Source organism: Ursus americanus, chromosome 23 (genome assembly GCF_024610735.1).
Source record: "Ursus americanus isolate L20-20 chromosome 23, mUrsAme1.1.p, whole genome shotgun sequence".
Classification (NCBI taxonomy): domain Eukaryota; kingdom Metazoa; phylum Chordata; class Mammalia; order Carnivora; family Ursidae; genus Ursus; species Ursus americanus.
In genome coordinates this window covers 15,753,379-15,777,891 of record NC_142149.1, presented here as the reverse complement: position 1 = coordinate 15,777,891, position 24,513 = coordinate 15,753,379, and the positions used below count along the sequence as shown (strand labels likewise).

Genomic DNA, 24,513 nt, shown 5'->3' with positions numbered 1-24,513 from the left:
TTTAAAAATTAGGTAAGATAAATTTATTTTCACAATTTTCATTTTTATTATTTAGTACAGCCTTTTAATATAGCTTTTATTCATTATTTACTATTGAATCTTGCTCCTTGTTGTAAATGCGTTTATTTGCTTTGGTCATCTTCTGGAACAATAAATCTTAGATAAAAAGGACTTCTAAAAAAAAAAAAGGACTTCTTGTCCTGTGTATCTTTTTTCTGAGTCCTTGTTACTGTTTTTCTCTGATTAAACTTTGTCTTACAGGCTACAAGAAAGTTGATCTGAAAAGCCTGATGGATAAGGTAGAAGCTGTTACAGGTGAGGAAGAAGTTACCAAATACATATGATTCTGATTCCTTATACATATTTTATATTCTTTCCTGTTATTCCCTTTAAATTATGCTATTTTTAGTAAACTGATTGTAGTTTGATTTCCTAGACTTTGACCTTGGTTTGTCAATGTTTCAACAATAAAACATAGTGCCACATTTTGTTAGGCCCTATGATCTCATTTTTTCCAGATTAAGATATTTACTGAAAAGATGTTAGTGTAATAAAAAGAGACTAAAGTTTTATTACCTACTAGTAATCTCCCACAACAGAAAATTATGAAATGCATTATTATGTACTCTGTTATTTTGCCTCTATTATTACTAAAGTTGTGGAAATAAACAGTGTTCTGCCATAACTATGCTCAAATAGGACTCATTTGACTTCATTGCATTGAGTAGTTGGGGTTAACAGTAATAGAAGATTTCATCATTATTTAGAATAATTAGATGGTTCTTTAAAATCACACGTTGCTATATCTATCCTTTTGAAGGAGAGGAAGTTGATGTCAACGACATAGGAACAGTTCTAGGAAACATGGGAATAGAACTCACCGATAAAGAACTCTCGCAATTGGTGAAAAATCTGCCAGTTGATAGTGAGTATTTCAAATAAAAATATAGTCATCCAGGGGAGCATATTGTTAAATTGCAAAAACTTCTAAAATTGTCTCTATCTTATTGCTTGTCAGAAATAATCTTATGACCCATGTTATGTAATTTAAAATGACTCTATTGTGTCTGAAAAAGTTATCTGTGCCATTTAATCTTTAGTTTGAGAATCAACCATAGTGTCATCATGACTCCTATCATCAGCATTCACTTATATCTTTTATATAATTATATCTTTTATAACTTTTGAGTCTATCAAGAGGTCTGAAATTTAAGCCAGAATAAATGAGAAAAAAGAAGGCATGATCTAATAGGGGAAAATGAAAATATCACAAAAGAAAAGGAAAAGATATGTTTCAGAATGGTAGAATGTCAGTATCCCCATGCCCTATAATTTCATTATTTGCCACTAAATCAGAAAATTTCTAAGGCAGTTCATAAAATATATCTTACTGAAATTGCTGGTTTCTTACTATGAAGTTCCAATACATTGTAAATTTCTGTGATCTGAACAGTGTTTTCCTTACAGATGGAAAGGTCTACCAAAGAAGGTTGCTGGATTGTATAAAGTTTCTTAAAGGTGAGGGGGAAGCTTAATAAAACACAAATCAATCTGAGATCATGTTTGACATTTCTACTAATTCCTTGTAATTAAATTGTCAACCCTGATACCTAACACATTATTACATACTTTTGTTTCTTTTATAATCAGTGTGTTCTTTACGAGATCATTTCTTATGATGTAACTTGGAAAGAACTCCCATGCTGTCTTGGAATTTCTCAAACTTTGACAAAAGAAGAAAGTATAAGAGCCCGGGCTGCACAGCAAAAGAAAAGGGAAAATTAGCACCTTTTCAGTTAGTTTATTCAGCAGCAAGAGACTACTAATCCGATGTTTAGACCGAGAGAGAGAGAGAACAAGAGAGCTCTAGAAAACCTTTAAGAAGTTGAAGGAACATAGGACTGAATAGACAGACAGGAGGCAGGTCAGGAGGAAGGTCATGTCTAAGCAAGTTTTCCATACCACCTTCGTGATATCTGCCAAATCCACACAGTATTTGTACTATTATTAATATTTTCATTTAAATTGATTTACTTTTTTTTTTTAAAGATTTTATTTATTTATTTGACAGAGATAGAGACAGCCAGTGAGAGAGGGAACACAAGCAGGGGGAGTGGGAGAGGAAGAAGCAGGCTAATAGCAGAGGAGCCTGATGTGGGGCTCGATCCCACAACGCCGGGATCACGCCCTGAGCCGAAGGCAGACGCTTAACCGCTGTGCCACCCAGGCGCCCCCTAAATTGATTTACTTTTAACCTGAATTTAAAAATTTTTAAATGGTAATGGAGAACCAGCATCATTTAACATAACTAGAAGTCAACTGTAAAATAAATATAATGAAAGTGAGACAATAGCCATTTGAAACATAGGTATTATCACCCTACTAGAATTCTCTGAGAAGTCATTCCATCACCTTTCAGTTTTTAGACTGACTATGCTTATATGAAGATTAAAAACAATAAACCCTAACTCTTATGATTGACTCTGTCCTCTTGTAAAGATCTCATCAGGCTTTGGTCCTTTGGATGAACACGATAACCATACTCCTCAGGAGGGTGAGGGTTTATCCCACATTTTAGGGACATTAATGTCTGCTTGTATATCTGTCTCTCTTTCCATAGGAGGGAAGATTGATTCTAGTAAAGTGGATGCAGTGTTGGGAAACATGGGCATGGACCTCACTGAAAAGGAGCTTAAAGACGTAACACAAAACCTGCCAGTTGATGGTGAGCATTTTAGATACCACTGAACACTACAGGAAAACTACTTTTATGAACCTATTTATAATAATCATTAAAAATGCTTGTTTGGCATCAAGAAGGCATTCTGAAAAGCTTAGGGAAGAAACTCAGGTCCAAAAAAAGAATACATCCTGTCTCTCGCTGGTTTTATGTGCAAATTAGAGAAGGATTTCAAGATATCTCCGTTTTTTCACTCAGCCTTCCCTTTTTCTCCCTATAAGCTAGGGAGAATTGATAAGTATTGCTCAAATGCCACTTGAACTCTGGCCACATTTGCTAATACGTGACATCAGTATTTATAAAAAGGATACTTAATATAGGTATGGCTGTCCTTAATGTTGTTTTAATGTGGCTAACGTATACCTGCTCTATACGGCTGCCAGCTCAGTATGTGTCTGTCTCTCACTTTCACCTGGGTCCTATAGAGAAAAGTCTGCTGCAGACAACTTAGAGCAGTTCTTCTCCTAATCTGTAACTATGATGAAGTCACAGAGCACCGCTTCCACCAAATGCTCTTATTGAAGCAATCCCAAGACCCTGCCCAGACTCCATCTCAGCTCTTGGAGGGAGGTGTATCAGGCACATGGTAATAAGATCATGTGGGACAGGAAGTATGTAGCTCAGCCATCCTTGAGAAATATGTTCTGCCACAGCTTTTTACTCAGCATAAAGTCTTGGATTCGTCTATGTTGTTGCTTGGGTCAGTAATTTGTTTTAACTGCTGAATAATGTTCTATTGTGTGAATATACCATAACATGTGTATTGCTTCTACTATTGTTGGGCCTGTGCTTTTTCTAGCTTTTGACTATCATGAATAAAACTGCTATGAACATTCTTGTACAAGACTTTTTTTGTTTGAGATATTTTTGAACATGTGTTTACTTTTGGGTACGATACCAGGAGTAGAAATGCTGCATCCTAGGGTAAATGTGTCTTTAGTTTTATAAGAAACTGTTAGATACTTCTCCAAAGTGCACTATCTTATACTCCCACCAACAATCTCTGAAGGTTCTCTTAGCTCAACTCTTCACCCAACACTTGTGATTATCATTATTTTTAATTTTAGTCCTTCTGGTTAGCGTGTGGTGCTGTCTCAGTATGGCCTTGATTTACATTTCCCAGATGACTAATGATATTGAGTACTTTTTCAAGTGCTTATAGGCCACTTATATTTCTTTAATAAAGTATCTGTTCAAATTGTTTGCCCACTTTTTATCTGATTGTTTTCCAACCACTTGGAGAATGGTTGTTTCTCTTTCATACCTGCCTGCTTGGAGTACTTAGTTTCTTTTCATCTTTCTGCTTCATTGTTAAATGAAGGAGTTTAAGGCCATATGTTTTCTTCTGAATGCAGCTTCACTACATCCTTTTGTTTTTGATATGAAGAGTTTTCCTAATCATTACTTTCTACTAACTTATAATTGATACAAAGATTATCTACTATCTAGGAGTATATTTCTTACTTTCTTTTTAAGCCTTTTAAGTTTTTATTATATATAAACTTTGGAGTTCTATCAGGTAATGTGGCCACTGAGATGTTAAAAAGAATCTCTATTCTGGGGCGCCTGGGTGGCTCAGTCGTTAAGCGTCTGCCTTCGGCTCAGGTCATGATCCCAGGGTCCTGGAATCAAGCCCCGCATTGGGCTCCGTGCTCGGCGAGAAGCCTGCTTCTCCCTCTCCCACCACCCCTGCTTGTGTTCCCTCTCTTGCTGTATCTCTCCCTGTCAAATAAATAAAATCTTTAAAAAAAAAAAAAAGAATCTCTATTCTATCAAAGTTTTCATTATGGCCATGTACTTTATCAATTTTTTTAAAATCTGTAGGCATATAAAAATAATTTATAGTCTCTAGAGAGTGCACGTAGACTTCTATATATATCAAATCAAGTTTATCAGTAGTATTATTCAATTCCTTTGTGTCTTTACTTCTATTTTGTTTACAAAGCAGATCTTCTCCTATTAAGAGGGTTAAGCTCTCCTACTTTAATTGAATTTTTATAAGATTCTTCTGGGGCATCTGGGGTGGCTCAGTCCGTTGGGTGTCTGGCTCTTGATTTCAGCTCAGGTCATGTTCTCAGGGTCCTGGGATCAAGCCCCATGTCATGCTCTGTGCTTAGCGGAGAGTCTGCTTGAGACTCTCTCTCCCTCCTCCCCTACCCCACTCATGCGCACACACTCTCTCAAATAAGTCTTTTCAAAAAATTTCTTAAATTACTAATACCCTTTGCTTTATAGGTTTGTGACTGTTAAAATATTCTTCATCAAGTATAGCTTTTGCTGTCCCTCTTTATCTACATCTCTTTGATGATTTGACTCTTAAGATTTACTTTGATATTAACAATTGCCAGTGCTGCTTTCTTTTTGCTTGTATATGCTTCATATATCTTTGCCCACTCCTTTATTTTCAATCTTCTTTATCATTTGGTTGAAATATATTTTGTGGAATCATCATATAGCTGGGTTTTTAAGGAACCCATCTGATAATCTTTCCTTTTTAATGAGAAATTTCAGTTTGTTTAGATTTGTTATAATACTGGACATATGTATTTTATCTTATTTGATATTTATTATTCATTTTCTACTATTGTTTTCTCTTTTTTCTTATGCTTATTATTACTGGTTTGTTCAAGCTGTCATTCATTGTATTTGTTTTCTTCCTAATTAATTTTGAAGTTCCAGAGGAGGGTCACATTTCATTAATTCTTGCATTTCTTCTCATTCACTGTCATACTTGCCTATAACTTAATTACTACTGGTAACAAAATACTGCTTTATTCTCCATCAAGATACCTTTACCCATCAGATATTTCATTTCAGCTTTATTCCTTCCCCCCACTCCCCACCCCCACAATCCTAATAAGCAGAAACTTTTAGAATACTCATTCCTTTCACCATTTCCCCCACTCCCCACCATGAGATCTTTGGAATGTCTACTTCCTCAGCTATACATTTTTCAATTCTCACAAACAACCAACTCCTAAAATTTCTCTTACATAATTTCCCTTCAATTTCAAGATTCTTTATTTAGCACTTAATATTACATATTCCAACACATAACGGATCGTTTTCAAACTTACAGAAAGGGAGGTAGCATCTGTTCTGGCATCTCTCTATTTCCACCACCTCAGGAAGATAAATGTTTCTGCCCACCTGTTTTACTCCTTCTTGGTCTTTAGGAGTCAGAGGAGTTGGAATGCCCTCATACTGGCCCTTATTGAGCTTCATCAGGGTCTTCAGGATTCTCAATGCCAAACGTTTCCCAGGATCTACTGCTTTCCAGTTCGGTTCCCGTGCTCTGACATCTCTCTGGTGCTTCCCTAGTTGAGGGCGGAAGGAACCCCATGCCCATTCTTTCCTCCAGGACACAACCAGAGCCCAGGTGTTGATATAGCCCCAACAGCCTAGAAAGACCATCAACATTTGAATTTCAAAAGGCAAACAGCTTTGAGGTGGTAGTAAAAGGGACTGGAGCCGTGCTCCAGTCTCCATGTTCACAAAAGCCCTTCCAAATTTTTATTAAAGTAAATACAAAAGAGTAAGAATAACATTATAAGTAAAGGAAAATGATCAACTTTGGCTTAAAAAAATTTCCCTTGTCACACAGATGTCTTAATTCCTACTAATAGATTCCTCCTCAGCTGAGATGAACTTGGCATATTTTAATGGAAGAGAATTCCCCCCATTTAGATGGCCTATGGCAGAGAGCCCTTTCATCTTGGATCAGAATTTTCCCAGTAATAAACCAGATAGACAAAGAAAAGGATGAATGGGCAACCATAGTAACCCATGTACAAACACAGGCCTAAAAGTTATAATTCCCTCCAAGGATCCCATCTCTTTTTCATGATAGGCTTGGTTAAGTGTAAAAGTCCAAGTAAACCAACACACGTTTTCCATTTTGCCCTAACCTGTAGTTGGTATCAATGCAGAAGTTATTAGTGTCTAGGAGCACTTTAATAGACAAAGAATAAGGTCCAAATATTCTCACTACAGAATTGGCAACATTATTTGTAATTGATACACTTTTCTGGCCATTCTGGTGGTAGTTTGTGGGTACTCAAAAACAGGTTTGTTGAATTAATGATTAACTACATTTTATACCATGTTTCCTAGGTTATAGATAGATTTTCTCATCAGCATGGAACATTATTTTGCTGGGGGAGAAAAAGCACTTTTCAGAATCTAAATGACAAGAATTAGCCATCTTTCTTTCCTGAGCACAATACATTGGAGATGCTGGAATATTAATTGTATTCAGGAAATAATTGTGCTTATCATTCAAGCTCTTCTACCTTCTTACGAAGGATGTAGCAAAAGGTTAAGTTTTCGTGTGTGTGTGTGTATGTGTGTGTAGTATGAAACCAGTTTCTATTTTTTATTTTGAGGTGTAATTTTTTATATTGAGGTTTTAATTGGCATATTATATTAGTTCAGGTATATAACATAATGATTCACTAATTATGTATGTTCACTATTTATATATTTATATATGTTGCAATATATACTATATTATATAGAGAGATATAAATATATAGATATATATAGATCACCACAGTTAATGATCACCACAGTTAACACCCATCACTATACAGTTACAATTTTTTTTTGTTGTGATGAGAACTTTTAAGATCTACTCTTAGCAACTTTCAAATATTATTATTTCAATATTAACTATAGTCATTATACTATATATTACATTCCCATGACACACTGAAAGTGTGTACCTGCAAAAGGTTAAATTTTCTAGAGCAAATAAATACTACTAAGTTTTTCTGCTCTATGTAACATATTTTCTTGGTCTCATTGTCATGTTTTTATCCAATATATTCCTTGTCTTACAGTTAAAGGTAAAGTTGATCTGGAAAAGCTGATGAATGAAATAAAATCTTTTTCGGGTGAGTAAAACATTACTAAGACTTAATTTTTAATTAAATTCTAACCCTATGTTATATTTTGCATAGTGTTTTCCCAATATTACATCATAAATTTATTAATGTTGATATTTTGCATATTTAATGAAATATTTATATTCAACTTTACTTCTCCCTATGATTGAATTATCTAGGATTTGGCTATAAAAATCAGTGGTGATTTATATATTTTTCAGTCAGTTAAGCATCTGCCTTCAGCTCAAGTCATGAGCCCCATATATATCGGGCTCCCTGCTCAGCAGGGAGTCTGCTTCTCCCTCTTCCTTTGCCCCTCCCCCCATTCATGTGCACTTTCTCTCTCTCTCCCTCTCTCTCTCTCACACTCTCTCTCAATTAAATAAAATCTTTAAAAATAAATAAGTAGTGATGCTTAAGTAATAAATTATATTTTCTGTAGTTTCTGCCAGTATTATAATGACCTTAACCAGTATTTAAATCAGAGGTTTAACAAACTGGCCACCAATGAATTGAGTCCAACCTGCAGTCAAGTTTTGTAAGATCTGGCAACACTGGCCCTATATTTCCTCACAAGAATAACTGGTGTATTTTCTCTTTGGATAAGGCATGTGCTGTCTAGTTTACCACAGCTAATTTCACTCATTTCTTCTACCTCCAGGCTCCTACAAGCTTGAGTTAATAACTGCTGGCTTAAATAACCAAATGTAGGTAGGCACAGAATATAGGAAGAGGAATATTTTTAGAAAATTAAGTTGAGGGACGCCTGAGTGGCTCAGTTGGTTAGGCGGCTGCCTTCAGCTCAGGTCATGATTGCAGGGTCCTGGGGTCGAGCCCCTCATTGGGCTCCCTGCTCAGCAGAGAGCCTGCTTCTCCCTCTCTCACTGCCTGCCACTCTGCCTACCTGTGCTCCATATCTCTTTGTCAAATAAATAAATCAAATCATTTAAAAAATTAAGTTGATAGGATTGCTTTAAATAATAATCACATGATTCAGTATTAAAAAGAAAAAAAGACTAGATATCCTAAATTACTGGCCAGTTATATAACCTGATTTTCTTCTATGGTATCTTGCCATTAGTCTTAGGAGACCACTCTTTATGAAGAATCAAGGAATAAGTTCTGCCTCATTATCCTTAAACACTATTGGAATATGTGAGAATATGAAAGTTAGGATGGCATTCTTTAAACCAGCTTTTTCATTATTTTGGATCATTATAATGTCATGTGTCAGTGATTCCATGTGTCAGTGATTCATTTTTCTTTCAAAGGAGGCAAAGTTGATGCTAATAAACTTGAAAGTGTTTTGGAAAACTTGGGGATTGAGCTCACACCTAATGAACGTTTGAATTTGATGAAGACACTGCCACTTAATGGTAAGTCTTATGGGTGCTATAAGCCTAGTTCTGTGGAACTATTTCCACATGTGAAAAATTACAAAATAGTTGCGTTTAACACCCAGTGCTCATCACAACACGTGCCCTCCTTAATACCCATCCAATGAATTGTTGAACACTACATCAAAAAACTAAATGAAGTACTATATGCTGGCTAGCTTAACATTAAAAAAAAAGATACAGACATAAAAGAAAAGAAAAATTACAAAATAAATTAAAAATGCTTAAAAACTGTTAAAAACCTAATGCAAATAGAAAAATTTCATCACTTAGATTTTGATTTAAAAATCATCAATCTAATCTGTTTAAATTATAAGGTACTATCAAAGGCAAAGTTCATTACTCAGCCCTCAGGTTGCTGATTAGCTAGATTTGTTAAAAAAACAAAAAGATTTAAAAAAAAAAGAAAGAAGAAAGGGAAGAAGGCATCCAGTTTTCCCAGCACCAGCTAATAATGTAGCTATGTGTGTTCTGCAGCTACAAATATATAGTTTGCCAGTAAGCAAGTATTTTTGGACATTGAGAAAAAGCCACAGTTCTTAACTTCCTCATTAGATTAAATAAAACCGAAAAAAAAATTTATAAAAAATTTTTTTAATCCCATAACCCAAATATAACCATTATTAGTATTTTGGTACACTTCCTTCTAGTGCTCAGTAGATGATAGATTGATAGATAATATTTATGTGTATATTAATTTACTTATAATTCTTATATCTTCTCACAGTGTTAACATGCATATTTATCATAGAAACCTTGATAATGCAAATAAGTGAAAATAAAACGATCTCTATTCCCAACTAAAAGCAATAACTACTATGAGAATTTTGATGTGTATTTTTCTGGTTCTCCATGTACGAATATATATCCCTTTTTTATTTGGCAACCTTGTGGATGAATTTTTGCAAGCATTCTAAAACTTTTTGAGATTAAATTCCTTTAAGTAGAGTTGTAAAATGGAAGATATTTTGTTTTCTCACATTTCCTTCCAGAATATTGTAATTTGAAATCCCACAAACAGTATTTGAGGATGTTATTTTTTCTACCTTCTCAATACAGGAAAAAAAAAGAGCATCTCATGATTGTGATTTGCAATTCACTCCTTTACCACTGAGAGTGAACATTTTAGTATATTTATTTATTTGCATTCAAAATGTTCCTTATGCAAAGATTTCTAAATTCTTTCTTTCTGAAATTAAAAGATGTGTGCTATCTTTCTGACTCCATTTTCAAAATATCCCATTTTTTATAGCAGATGGAAAAGTATATCAAAAAAGGTTGATGAAGGGCATAAAGTCTCTCAAACGTGAGTAAGAAGCACAGTGAAAAGATTGAATCTGAAACCTTTATTTGTGTTGTTAAAATATGAATCATTCTTTCCTATAATTGGATTTACTTATGCTTTCTTCAGTAGATGTGAATTTTACCGGGCAAACCAAGTAGTTCCCTGTACTAAGATTTGGCAGAAAGTGTTAAATTTTCTTGGATTTTCCTAACTCAGCCCCAAAGAAACAAAGTAAAAACACAAAGCAAAAGGTGAAGAATGAACATTGTCAGATAAAGATTTCAGTCAAAAGCAGAGGCAAATAATTTGAAAGTACAGACAACAAAAACAACTCCTGTTTTATAGAATATTATGTCAGTCATCTCTAGCTCTCGCTTTTCAAAATCCTAATATAAAATTGAGAGGAATTTGTATTCTCCTATTAACTGAACAAAACTGGGTTTTTAATATTTGTCTTGAAAATCTTCATAATACTAAGAAATATGTGAAATGTTTTTTATTGTAATAAAACACATGCTTGATAAAGAGGAATAATATCACAGCAGAGTGAATGCATGGTCCAGTTTTAGAAACATTCGATTTACTGTATTCCTTTCCTGTTCCTTACTTAGAAGGCAATGTTGATGTCAACAAGCTGGACACTCTTTTAGAAAACATGGGAATCAGCATCAAAGAAGAAGAATTCATGGATCTGATAGAAAGGCTGTCAGATGCTGGTAAGCATGTAATCACCCCTGTACTTTTTAAGAGGTACTTATTGTTTTCATCTTTACTGAGATATAACTGACATATAATACTGTGTAAGTTTAAGGCATACAGCCTGTTGATTTGATATACTTGTGTATCGTAAAATGATACCACCATAGCTAACACCTCTGTGATATCACATAATTATCTTTTTTTTTACGGTGAAAATATTTAAGATCCACTCTTAGGAACTTTCAAGTGTATAATACAGTGTTGTTAACTATAGTCACCATTCTGTATTATATTCTCAGAATTTATTCACATTAGAAATGGGACTTCGTACCTTTTACCTAACATCTCTCCATTTCCCCACCTCCTCCCTCAGCCCCTGATAATGACAGTTCTGCTCGGTTTCTATGAGCTCAGCATTTTTGTGTTTGTTCTTTTTTAAAGTTTTATTTATTTGAGAGCAGGGAGAGGCAGAAAGGGAAGGTAAGAGAGTCTTAAGCAGACTCCGCGCTGAGTTCGATCCCACGACCCTGAGATCATGACCTGAGCCAAAATCAAGAGTTGGATGCTCAACCAGCAGTGTTACCCACACACCCTGAGTTCAGCATTTTTAGATTCCACATATAAGTGATATCATACAGTATTAGTCTTTCTTTTTCCAACTTATTTCACTTAGAACAATGCCCTCAAGGTTTATCCATGTTGTCACAAATGGCAAGATTTCCTTCTTTCTCGTGGCTGAGTAATTTTCTATTGTATATAATATACCACATCTTCTTTATCCAGTCATCCACTGACAGACACATATCTTGGCTATTGTGATTAATGTTGCCATGAACATGGGAGTGCAGATATCTTTTTGAAATCCTATTTCAAAGTGGGATTTTTGAATTATAAGCTATGCTGTGGGGTTAATGGATCATATGGTAGTTCTATTTTTAATTTCTTAAGGAACCTCTATTCTGTTTTCCACAGTGACTGCACCAATTTATATTCCCACCAACAGTGAGCAAGGGTTTCCTCTTCTCCACATCGCTACCAGCATTTATTATCTCTTATCTTTTTGTTGATAGCCATTCTAACAAGTATGACGTGATATCTCATTGTGGTTTTAATTTGAATTTGGTGATGAATGATATTGAACACCTTTTCATGTACCTGTTGGCCACTTGTATGTGTTCTTTGGAAAGATGGCTATTCAGTTCCTCTGCCCGTGTTTTAATTGGATTTTGGGGGGTTTTGCTATTGAGTGTATGAGTTCCTTATATATTTTGAATATTTATTCATTATCAGATATATGGTTTGCAAATATTTTCTCCCATTCTGTATGTTGCCCTTTCATGTTGTTGATTGTTTCTGTTGTTTTGCAGAAGCCTTTTAGTTTGGTGTTGTTCCACTTTTTTCTTTTGTTGCTTGTGCTTTTGGTGTCATTACTTAAAAGACCCATGTCAAGAAGCTGTGTTTTCTCCAGGAAGTTTTATCATTTTGGGTCCTATATTTAAGTCTGTCTTTAATTCATTTCAAGTTCATGTTTTGAGTGGTATAAGATAGTAGTACAATTTCATTCTTTTGCCTGTGGTTATCCAATTTTTCCAGCACCATTTATTGAAGAGACTGTCCTTTCCCTATTGAGTATTCTTGGCTGCCTTGTTGATAGTTGACTGTATATGTGAGGTTTTATTTTTGGGCTCTTGATTCTGTTCTGTTGGCCCATGTATCTATTTTTATGTTGTGCCATGCTGTTTGATTAGCTTTGTAATAGTTTGAGGAGGAGAAGTTAAGATGGTGGAGGATTAGGGAGACCCTAAGCAAGTCTCATCCCTTGAATACAGCTAGATAGTTATCAGATCATTCGGAACACCAAAGAAATCAATCGGAGGTCTAAGAGAATGAAAACTGGAAGTCTGCAAGCAGAAAAGTGACCACCTTTTCAAAGATTCTTTTAACATCAGACCAAAACACATGCAGGATCTAGTTTTGTTGTCGTTGTTGTTGTTGGGTTTTTTTATTTTGTCTTTTTCTTTGTTCTTTTCTTTTCTGGACAAAATGATGAGATGGAGATATTTACCCCAAAAGAAATAATGGGAGGTTGTGCAACCAGGGTTTTAATTAGTAAGTAATTAATTAATTTATAAGTAAGATGTCTGAACTAGAATTTAAAACAATTATAAGGATATTGGCTGGGCTTAAAAAAAGCATAGAAGATACTAGAGAAATCCTTACTACAGAGATAAAAGAGCTAAAATCTAGTCAGCCTAAAATTGAAATTCTATAACCGAGATGCAGTCCCAAGTAGAGGCCATAAAAATGAGGATGGACAAAGCAGAGGAGCAAATCAGTATTATAGAAGATAAAATTATGGGGAAAAAAAGAAACTGAAAAGAAGAGGGAAAGAAAGGTAATGACCACAAAGGTAGACTTAGGGAACTCAGTGACTCATTAAAATGTAATGACATTGGCATCATAGGAGTCCCAGAAGATGAAGAGAGAGAAAAAGGGACAGAAGGTTTATTAGAACAAATTTTCGCTGAAAACTTCCCTAATCTGGGAAGGGACACAGACATCAAAATCCAAGAAGCACAGAGAACTCCCAGTAAATTCAACAAAAGCCAGCCATCACCAAGGCATATCATAGTCAAATTGTCAAAATATACAGTTAAGGAAAGACTCCTGAAAGCAGCAAGGGAAAAATGTCTTTAACCTACAATGGAAGACAGAACAGTTTTACAGCAAATCTGCCCACTGAAACCTGGCGGGCCAGAAAGGAGTGGAAGGAAATGTTCAACATGCTGAATAGGAAAAATATGCAGCCAAGAATTCTTTATCCAGCAAGACTGTCATTCAGAATAGAAAGAGAGAGGGGCACCTGGGTGGCTCAGTTGTTTAGCATCTGCCTTCAGCCCAGGCCGTGATCCCGGGGTCCTGGGATCGAGCCCTGCATCGGTCTCCCTGCTCCGCTGGGAGCCTGCTTCTTCCTCTCTTGCTTGTGTTTCTTCTCTAGCTGGCTGTCTCTCTCTCTGTCAAATCAATAGATGAATCTTAAAAAAAAAAAAATAGAAAGAGAGAGAGTTTCTCAGACAAACAAAAACTAAAGGAGTTCATGACCACTAAACCAGCCCTGTACGAAATTTTAAGGGGTACTCTTTGGGTGGTGAAAAAAAAAGACCAAAAGCAAGAAAGACTAGAAAAGACCAGAGAACATCACCAGAAAACCTAACTCTGCAGGTAACACAATGGCACTAAATTCACATCTTTCAATAATTACTCTGTAGTATCATTTGAAATCAAGAAGAGTAATGCTTCCAGCTTTGTTCTTTCTCAGTTTTGTTTTGGCTGTTCAGGGTCTTTTGTGGTTCCATATAAATTTAAGGATTTTTTTTCTATGTCTGTGAAAAAATACCATTAGAATTTTTATAGGAATTGGATTGAATCTATAGATGACTTCTGGTAGTATGGACATTTTAACAATATTAATTTTTCTGACCTATATGAGCTGTAGTTCCATTTGTTCTTGTCTTTTTCAGTTTCTTTCATCGTGGTTTTGTAGTTTTCATTGTATAGATCTTTCACCTCCTTATTTAAATTTATTTCCAAGTATTTTGTTGTTTTTTTATGCTATTGTGAGTGGTATTATTTTCTTTATATCTTTTTCAGATATAAAGTATAAAGAAATGCAACTGATTTCTGTATGTTGATTTTGTATACTGCAACTTTACTGAATTCATTGGTTAGTTCTGACAGTTTTTTGATGGAGTCTTTAGGATTTTCTATATATAAGATCATATCATCTATAAACAAAGACAATTATGCTTCTTCCTTTCCTATTTGGATGCCTTTTTTTTCTTGCCGATTGCTCTGGCTTAGACTTCTAGTACTATGTTGAATAGGAGTGATGAGAATGGGCTCTCTTATCTTGTTCATAAGGCTCATTTTCTTATAGGCTTTTCTTTCTCCCTTCAAACTAGTGGGTTAAGTGAGTATTTTTTAATGAAACAGTAAAGCTATATATTGTTTCATGAGCCTTCATAATCAAATGTGTGTGTGTGTATGTGTGTGTGTTTAGAGTTCTTAATGTGGCTTACGGTAAAAAATTTGAAAATCACTGGCTTAAATGATAGTAATATAACAGTTCTATTTTCAGTCTGTTGTTCTTTCCATACTCTTCCTGGCTGATTCCACTTAACCATATATATTTAAGATTTAAGATCTTTTATCTCAAACCTATACTTATATCATGCATTTCAGTCTAGGACAGTGAGGTCATTTTATGTAGCATGATGGGGGCAAGTATTTGATCAGATACTCTAAAAATCCAGTTAGAGTAAGGAATAATAAAAATGATGTATATGTACCATACATATTTTATTTCCATGAAAAAAAATGGGACTACATTTTAATTTAATGTAGCCATACTCTGGAGATTTTCTTGCACAAAAATACCCATTTATCATCTATACTCCCATTTTCAGTTTCTCTTAAGTAGAGCAAACTGCTTTTTTAAAAAGTTGAGCAGAAATTTGCATCAGAATCCATCTAGATTTGAATTCTTTCCCCAGTCATTTTACAGTTATCCACACCAAATTCAGCTTTACATAACATTCAAATTTGTTTTTTTATGGTAATAACTCCCTTTTCCATTTATAGTTCATCAGTTTATATAATGATTAAGTTATCAATTTAATAATAAATACAACTCTTTATAAACAAACCTGGAAACAAGCTCAACAACTCAACCCATAGGAACACAAATGTGCTGGCTTACTAAAAGCGTAGCTTACTAGATGTAAAGTTTAGCGTGCCATCAGCATCAGTATGACTATTTTACAGTAGGAATGATGAATATAGTTCAGGCCATTGGGTGGTTAAGTGGAGGTCAATTAAGAAATCTTCTGTATCAACAAATCTCTGCTGAGACATAGATTTCCCAGTGGAAATCCAAATTCAACATCTAAAGAGTAAATATTTTCCTTGTTAAATTCATTCCTAATTCTTTATTTTTTTATTTCTCTGCTACTATCATCCACCCATAATTACTCATGAGATAACCCACAAATTATCTTTGACTTCTCATGTTCCTTCATTTTTCCTCTTAAAAATATCCCCAATCTATCTCTATCTTTGCTACACTACTCTTAATTCAAATCCTTGTCATCCTTTGCTTACACTACTATAAAAGGCTCCTGACTAGTATAACAGCCACTAATCCCCTTGCCTTAAATTCATTCTACACACACTCACCAGATGATTCAACTAGAGCGAAAATCCAACCTTCTAATTCTTCCAATTAAAACCTTTCAGTGACCCTTCATAGCTTATATGCATCGAGTCTTACAATATGCCAGACACAGTGCTAAGCATTTTTATGATAAATTAATTTATTTATTCATATAACAATACCTATCGAACACCTAACACCTCTCAGTCTCTGTTTCGGCCTTAGTAACACAGCCATAAATAAAACAAATTAATGTAAATTTTGTGGAACCAGGATTTGTATCTTTTTCTTTGACTGCTCTTTTCCCAACTCCAGGCAGTCTGGTGTCAAAGTCTAAATTATTGTTAACTCCAACCAATCTCTTTCAACTCATCTTTCCACTCCCTAGATGGTATTTTTCCCTCAAGCAAAATTTAAAAGCTTTAGTTTACCACACACTGTGTTCTTCATTGCTCCTTTTCCTGGGATCCTTTGTCTTTCTCCAATGATAGAAAATAACATAATACCATAAACAAAGGTTTTAAATGTATACCAATCTTGTGTTATCAGCCATTCCTAGAGAAACATGGAGTTAGAAATAGAATGAATCCAAAAGACTTGAGAGAACATTTTTCCTAAGATAGACTTTATGGTTCAAAGAATCTTAGTGCCCCTGGCAGATAATGGAGCTGTCTATTAAAATCCAAGATTTATAAATTTAAAAAGGATAAGATATAGTGAATAGCTTTCATCTAGGCTCTACTTCATAATTTAAGTATTTTATGCTTTATGCTTTTTTTTCTGAGTTTGGGTTACCAGTTTCTGAATTTTGTCTTGACTTACAGATAAAGGGAAAGTCAAACTAAATACATTGATGAAAAAATTGAGTACTGTTTTAGGTAAGTGAAAAATAACTTAATTCTTTGCACTGTTTTAATGATATTTTCTACCATTCCTTTAGTCCCTAGTTAATTTCACCATTTTAACCCTTCATTAATTAAACATTTTCATTAATTAACATTAATTAAACATCTCTACCTGCTTTGATAACTTATTATTTTTTTTGATAATCTGTGCTTTTGCAGCAGAGGCACGGTCTTTGCATAAGACAAAAAATTTCAGATTTAGGTTATAACTGAGATACTATATGTAGACATAATTATTTGAATAAGTCATCAACAATATAATTTCTTAGGCAGTTATATTAGCCTTATAATATGTAATATTTTCCTCTAACATTATAAAGACATGCCTTTTATTATAAATAAGGGATAATGTATTTTTAAGTCTGATATTAACTCTGCATAATATAGCAGGTGACCTTAGGTCTTTGTTATTCATCTAGAAATAGAATATGGTACTGTACAAACACATTTTGTTTTGTCTTTCATAATTTATATTCATTTGATAATGTTCTATTATAGCCATGGCAACAGCCTTTTCTAAATAATGTGGGAATGTTTTTATTCTTAATCCCACCTTTTGATCCTCAATCAACCAAAAGCACAGGAGAGATCATCAAGAACTATCCAGACTTTCTTTTTTTTTTTTTTTAAGAGTTTATTTATTTATTCGACAGAGATAGAGACAGCCAGCGAGAGAGGGAACACAAGCAGGGGGAGTGGGAGAGGAAGAAGCAGGCTCATAGCGGAGGAGCCCGATGTGGGGCTCGATGTGGGGCTCGATCCCACAACGCCGGGATCACGCCCTGAGCTGAAGGCAACGCTTAACCGCTGTGCCACCCAGGTGCCCCAAGAACTATCCAGACTTTCACTATTGCAGATTTTCCTTGAGAGGAGCTGACATGTGAATGTCAGGATAATTTCATCCTGGTTTTATCTTTGAATCATTTGTTTAATTATTTGTTCGTACAGTGGCTACATAGAAGCATTTAAGACTCTAAAAAGCAGACCTCAAACAGCTGTGAGACAAACAAAACTAGCTGAATGTATTACAAGAAGGAAATGGAAAGCACTCTAGAATCATGGTCCAGTATTTCTCAGCCTGAACCTCAAACAGCTGTGAGACAAACAAAACTAGCTGAAGGTATTATAAGAAGGAAATGGAAAGCACTCTAGAATCATGGTCCAGTATTTTTCAGCCTGAAGAAAACTAGTCCCAATAATGCCTATTAATGCCTAAGTCTATCTTATATACCCAAGTTGTCTTTTCTTTTCTTAGATAAATTAGCTCTATAGTGTGAATCCAAGTACAATAAATGTATAGATAAATTAGATCTATAGTGTGAATCCAAGTGCTGGCTTATTAACAATTGTGCATATCCCCCCTATAGTTGGTCAAAAGAAAATTCAAAGAAATTCTGTCATTTAGGAAATTTTAACTGGTTTATTGTACTGAATGATAGGGCGTGAACTATATTATATGCTAAGTCAGTCACAAATTTTTTTATTACTATGGATAGAATATATTATACTTAGGAATCTCTTCCACCAGATATTATTTATTTCCCCAGAAAAGTTTCTATATCCTTGGACTAAGAAGACAAGATCCATTGAAACCATCAGAAAGTCATGCACGATTCATGCACATAAATTTTCAATTAGCCCTGTAGTAATTCTTTTTTTTTTTAAGATTTTGTTCATTTATTTGAGAAAGAGAGAATGAGAGAGAGGGAGAGAGGGCGCACACACCCGCGCATGAGAGCGGGGAGGGTCAGAGGGAGAAGCAGACTCCCTGCTGAGCGGGGAGCCTGATGTAGAATACAATCCCGGGACTCCAGGATCATGACCTGAGCCGAAGGCAGTGGCTTAACCATCTGAGCCACCAGGTGCCCAGCCCTACAGTAATTCTTTAAATTGGTTTGCTAGTAAAAGGCCGAGTTATAGAGTTGGGACTGTCCTAACTCTAGCAAAGTGATTGTCTCTAGTAAAACTTAAACCTCAATAAGTTATTGGTAGAAGTAAGGGAGATCATGATAGGTAAAGTCAGAAGTGTATAATACTAAATAATAAGAAGAAAAGATATGACAAAAATAATGAATAAAAACAATGTGAAAAAATACACAAAGCACCGACACTCAGTGTTTTCTTATTCTCATGGTCTTGGATGGAAGCTCTCTACTTCATGAAGTTTTCCGCTTGTTCTAAGGATCTTGCATCTTGGGTCAGCAGGTGACTTACATGAACCACCTGCTTCTTGGACACTCTGGAGAACCTCAATTTCAGTCTCTAATATAATTTTGCAGTTCTGATAATGTCTCTTCCATTTTTCCGGAAGTTTTGGTATTCAGACACATTGAAGTTTCTAAATAATAGGTAAAACGTCTTGTATAATCATGAATAATTACCAAAATAAAGCATATTGCCCTATAGTTGAATAGATAAGATGGAATGCTCTAAGTGGGTAGCAGGATATCCAAGTTTGTTGGCCTAGTATGAGTGCTATGGATTTTTGATGAGAGAGTATTTCAGCCCATCCAGAAAATAAACATAATATTATTAGTACATATTCGTAACTCAGAGAGAAGCAACTATATAAAATCCATTTGGATATGCCCAAAGGGTTCCTTAGGGTGTGGTTCTAACCCAGGGCTCAAAGTTACAGATTTTCCATAATTATTTTCATTTCAGATGAGTCATGAATTGGTGATATCCACTAATATAATACAAAATATCCTAATCAGTGTTTAATAATGTGGAAAATTTGTTCCTATAGTGATGGGTTATTTTATGTAAGATTTTGGCAAATGTCATTTTGAAATATTATCTGATGCAACCAGGTAGCAATCCTGGCTTTGCCATATCTTATCCTCATGAAAATTATAACCTGGCCATTCCAATTATTTCTTTACAAAATTGAGGTCAATTTTGTGCTTCTATAATGGAATCTTTGAATCTGGTCCTACACTTGTTTTTCTATTATCTATAAAAGGTCCTTCAAAAAGAACTTTAATTTTTAAAAAAATGAAAAGATGAACCACAAACTGGCAGGAAATATTTGTAAAACACATATCTGATAAGGGACTTATATCCAAAATACTTAAAGAATTCTTAAAACTCAGCAATAAGGAAACAACCTAATTAAAAAGTGAGCAAAAGATCTGAATATTTACCTCACCGAAGAAGATATACAGATGGCAAATAAGGATATGAAAAGATGCTTAACATCATATGTCATTAGGGAATTGCAAATTAAAATAATGAGGGAATGCTACACACCTATTAGAACCGCCAAAAAGAGGAATGCAAAATGGTATGTCACTTTTGGAAGACCATTTGGCAGTTTCTTACAAAGATAAACTTAATCTTATCATAAGATCCAATAATCACAAATTAGGTATTTACCCAAATGAGTTGAAACCATGTGAACACAAAAACCTGCACACAAATGTTTATAGCAGCTTTATTTATAATTGCCAAAACTTGCAAGCAAGTAAGATGTCCTTGAATAGAAGAATAGATCAACTGTGATACATCCATGTAATGAAATAGTATTCAATGATAAAATAATTGAGCTATCAATCTATGGAAAGAAATGGAAAGATCAGTGGTTGCCAGGAGTTAGGGGGGTGGCACAGGGAGGAGAGATGAATGTAAGGACCACAACAGAACTTAAGGTCAGTGAAACTATTCTGTATGTTACTGTAATGGTCAATACATGACATATTGCGTTTGTCAAAACCCATAGTACCGTATGATACAACACCAAGGATAGAGCTGGATCAATAAGAAAAAAAGATATAGGGAGCTTCTAGAAGAATCCATGTGCAGGCTTCCTATGCTCTCCTTGTTATGAGGTGTCACACATAGCATACCTTCCTTCCAGCAGCAAAAATGTAGTTACACATATGTGCTCAGGGAAGCCCATTGGAGACTCAGTCTCCATGGTTTTTTATTTGGAGCTACTCACATAGGCATCCTCTGCCTATCAACTATAATATACCAGACTCCCAGAAGAAAAACAAATATTCACCAAAAATCACATTGTTTACACAAGTTTAGGCACAGTGAACTAGCCTTTTCAGTTGGTATTGAAGGGAACATTCTGAAATTCAAGTTCCCAGATGCCAGCCAAATACCAACATAGCAAGCAGACTCTTCTGAAGAGAGCAGCCTCAGGCCTGCTATGTTAATGCTTTTCTGCACAGTCTATTTAGTAAGATCTGCTAAAGCATTTTCTCTAGTCTTTATACCATCTGTTTTACTGTGGGCTTTTCTACCTTAAAGATAGCAATGTCTTTGAGCAGCATCAAGGCACCAAGTAATAATTGCTGTAAAAGTATATCACCTATCATTTAGTTTAACCAATTTGAAATCTCTAGAAAGGGCCAATATTCAGTCACTTGAACCAATCTTGTATCTGTTAAGGACTTAGATCTTTCAAGAGAAACTAAAGTAATTATTGCATCTTTAACCTACTATGGTCTCTTTTCACTATTAAGACAAGACCCATCAACAAATAATATTAAGTCAGAGTGTGGTACTGAAATACCCAAAAGATCTGTTTAGGACATGGACACTTATTGAACTACAGAAATACAATTACGGAAATTATAATTACAGAAGTAGAAATCTTCTTCATAGGGTAAAGGTAACAGTCACTCGTTGAGAGTGTTATACCAATGGATAATAATATGGGGAGAGAGTAGGAATATTCCATAATTAGTAACCAACTAGTCAAAAAATATTGGATATTTTCATTAGCAATAGAGATTATAATTGCATATAGTATCATCAGCTTTATATATGATCTTAATATGAGATTAAAGATGCTTTGACTAGCAATTTGGAAACTGCAATTGCTCTGAAGCAAGAAGGATATCGTCAAGGCTATTGAATTAAGGGATAAGCTATAATAAGCAATGGGTCTTTTAATGTACACTATTGATGTACTGTGTTAACACTCTGGAAGCATGGCCTAACCTCGTGCACTGATAATCTAGAATGAATCAATCTGACTCTTTTCTTAGAGGGTACTCTTCTTCTCAAAACAAAGAATTTCACATAAAGAGCAGTTCATAGTTTAAAATTATTAAATACACAAGGAAATGAGACACTATGAATAAGATACCCATTATGAACAACATTAAGCAGAATCAGATCAGTGAAGATTTTAGATTTTGAAATTATCAGACCAAAAATTATTAAATAAGCATGCTTAATATAATGTAATAGTTAAAAGAGAGGCTTGAATACATTTGAGTCAAGAGCAAACAGATTTGATAAAGAACCAAATAGACTTTTGAGAAATGAAAATAGTAAAAATTTAAAACGTTTGAAGATTTTAACAGTATTTATAAAAACAGCTGAAGAAACAACTAAGGAACTTAAGAAATTACAAGGTATATAGCACAGAAAGACAAAGAAATGGGAAATATGAAAGAGAGGTTAAGAGGCACAGAGGATAGACAAGAAAATCTAACATATATTTAATTGGAATTTCAGGAAGAAAAGATAAAGAGAGCAAGGCAGAGGCAATATTTGAAAAGAATTTTCCAGAACAGATAAATAGTTCCAATTTAAAGAAGTCAAGTGACTCCTAAGCAGAATAAATAAAAAGAAATATCCATACTAGACATACACATTTGAAATATGTAATGTATCTAATTTATTGATTAAAAGTTTAGGGTTCCAGACAGTAAGCTTTCAGAGATTCACTTTCCACTGATTTAAACCAAAACACTTAATTAAACCAAAATTGTTTTTCCTTTCTAAAGTTACAAAGTATAAAACTATTTACAATAATCAGATATTATTTACCATAAAAATAGTACAAAACAAAAATTATTGGAAGTCCGAGGCCCTGTTTTTGAAATATACTTTCTAACAAGCACTAGCTGTGTGCATTTTTATGTATATTGTATTCATATAAGCATATAATCTATGCACCTTTCTAGATTTATGTGCCTAACATTATACTGTTCCTAACATAATTATAATTTCAAACTATCAGGAAAACTACTTACATTTCTATTTTGTGAAGGAAAGACCCAAATTATTATTTCTTTTATTTTTTATGTGTTTATATAATCAGTCAAGGTGATATTAATTTTTTGTTTGTTATAGAATATGTGATTTTTAACTACCCATGAAATTATCTTAATGGCACATGAATAAAAATATTGCTAGTTAACAGCATTTGATTGTAGTAACTCACTAATTTTGTGTTCTTCCCAAATTCTTCCTTGTCACCGTTTCTGTCCCTTCTAGGAGAGCAGGTGGATGTCAGTGGTGTATCTGACGCTCTGAACGACATGAAACTTGAGGTCACGGACAGGGAGTACTTTAATTTAGTAAAAACTCTGCCACTTGATGGTAAGGATTTAAAATACGTATGTGTACTTCAAGGAGCTTTAGAGTGCTTGACTGTGGGATTTTCTTCTAAAATGATACCAGATTGTTACCAGGTTGTTTTGTTTTGTTTAATCATTTTTGAAAACTTTTTTTATTTTAGAATGCAATTTTCTTTTTAATTATTTGATTTTTGCCAAAGAAAATTTGGATCATTTAGTTTTTATTGCGGTAGTCAATGGCTGTTTCACTTAATCCTGACAATAACGTATGTGTATTGTTGTCCTTGGTTCCATTAATATTCCTGAGAGTAAGTGGAAAGATGTAAAAATGGCAAAATAAAGAGTGTAAGGAAAGAAATCAGAGATAAAAGTAAATCAAATGAGATATATGTTTTATAAGTTTTAAGCCATAATCCTTGCCTTTCATGGAAGTGTGAATAAATTTGCCTCATTAAAATCTTTCTCCAAACAAACTTAGTTATTATTTGAGAACAAATTAAGTAAATTTCAGAAAACTCATTAAAAAGTCTATCTTTTTGAAATTATGGAATTAGGGGAAGAATTGTAGAATATTTATTGTTTAGGTGAATCTTCCTTATTATTTTTCTCTCACCTGAGTTATGCCTTTTTCTTACAGCTGAAGGAAAGGTGTATCAAAAAAGGTTACTGGATGGTGTGAAGACTCTTAAAAGTGAGTGAGAATTATAATGAGAAAGCAGATAAATCTGAGATATTCTCTTATTTTTCATATACACTGGTTTATTTTCATTACATTAAAAATTTCATATATGTATTTTCCAATATTTATGGATATGTTATATATGCCATAAATCCCTGGAAAATTACCTAGCCCTTTTATAACTTGAACTATGTTGATATGAACAAAAGATACAGTCAAACGATGAGACTCTACGTCTAGTTTTAATGTTGATCCTCCTTGTACGCTTGGTTAGGTCTTACTGGACCTTAATGTCTTCATGAGTAAAGTGAGAACCATAATATCCATGAGTTAATAAGGAATTTTTCCACATCTTGGTTGTTTTTATGATACTTTGTCTCTCCC

At 34.3% G+C, this 24,513-nt stretch overlaps 1 protein-coding gene across 1 annotated transcript in view; it reads left to right on the top strand.

Annotated features, from left to right (window-relative positions):
* The window catches only part of LOC123803164 (EF-hand calcium-binding domain-containing protein 13-like), a 45,342-nt gene that overhangs the window by 15,164 nt on the left and 5,665 nt on the right, over positions 1-24,513 (top strand). The window contains 11 exon segments of the mRNA XM_087854722.1: positions 262-315; positions 821-925; positions 1,468-1,518; positions 2,621-2,725; positions 7,582-7,635; positions 8,898-9,002; positions 10,276-10,329; positions 10,920-11,024; positions 17,044-17,097; positions 23,368-23,472; positions 24,088-24,141. Coding sequence (XP_087710848.1) covers positions 262-315; positions 821-925; positions 1,468-1,518; positions 2,621-2,725; positions 7,582-7,635; positions 8,898-9,002; positions 10,276-10,329; positions 10,920-11,024; positions 17,044-17,097; positions 23,368-23,472; positions 24,088-24,141 — 846 coding nt within the window.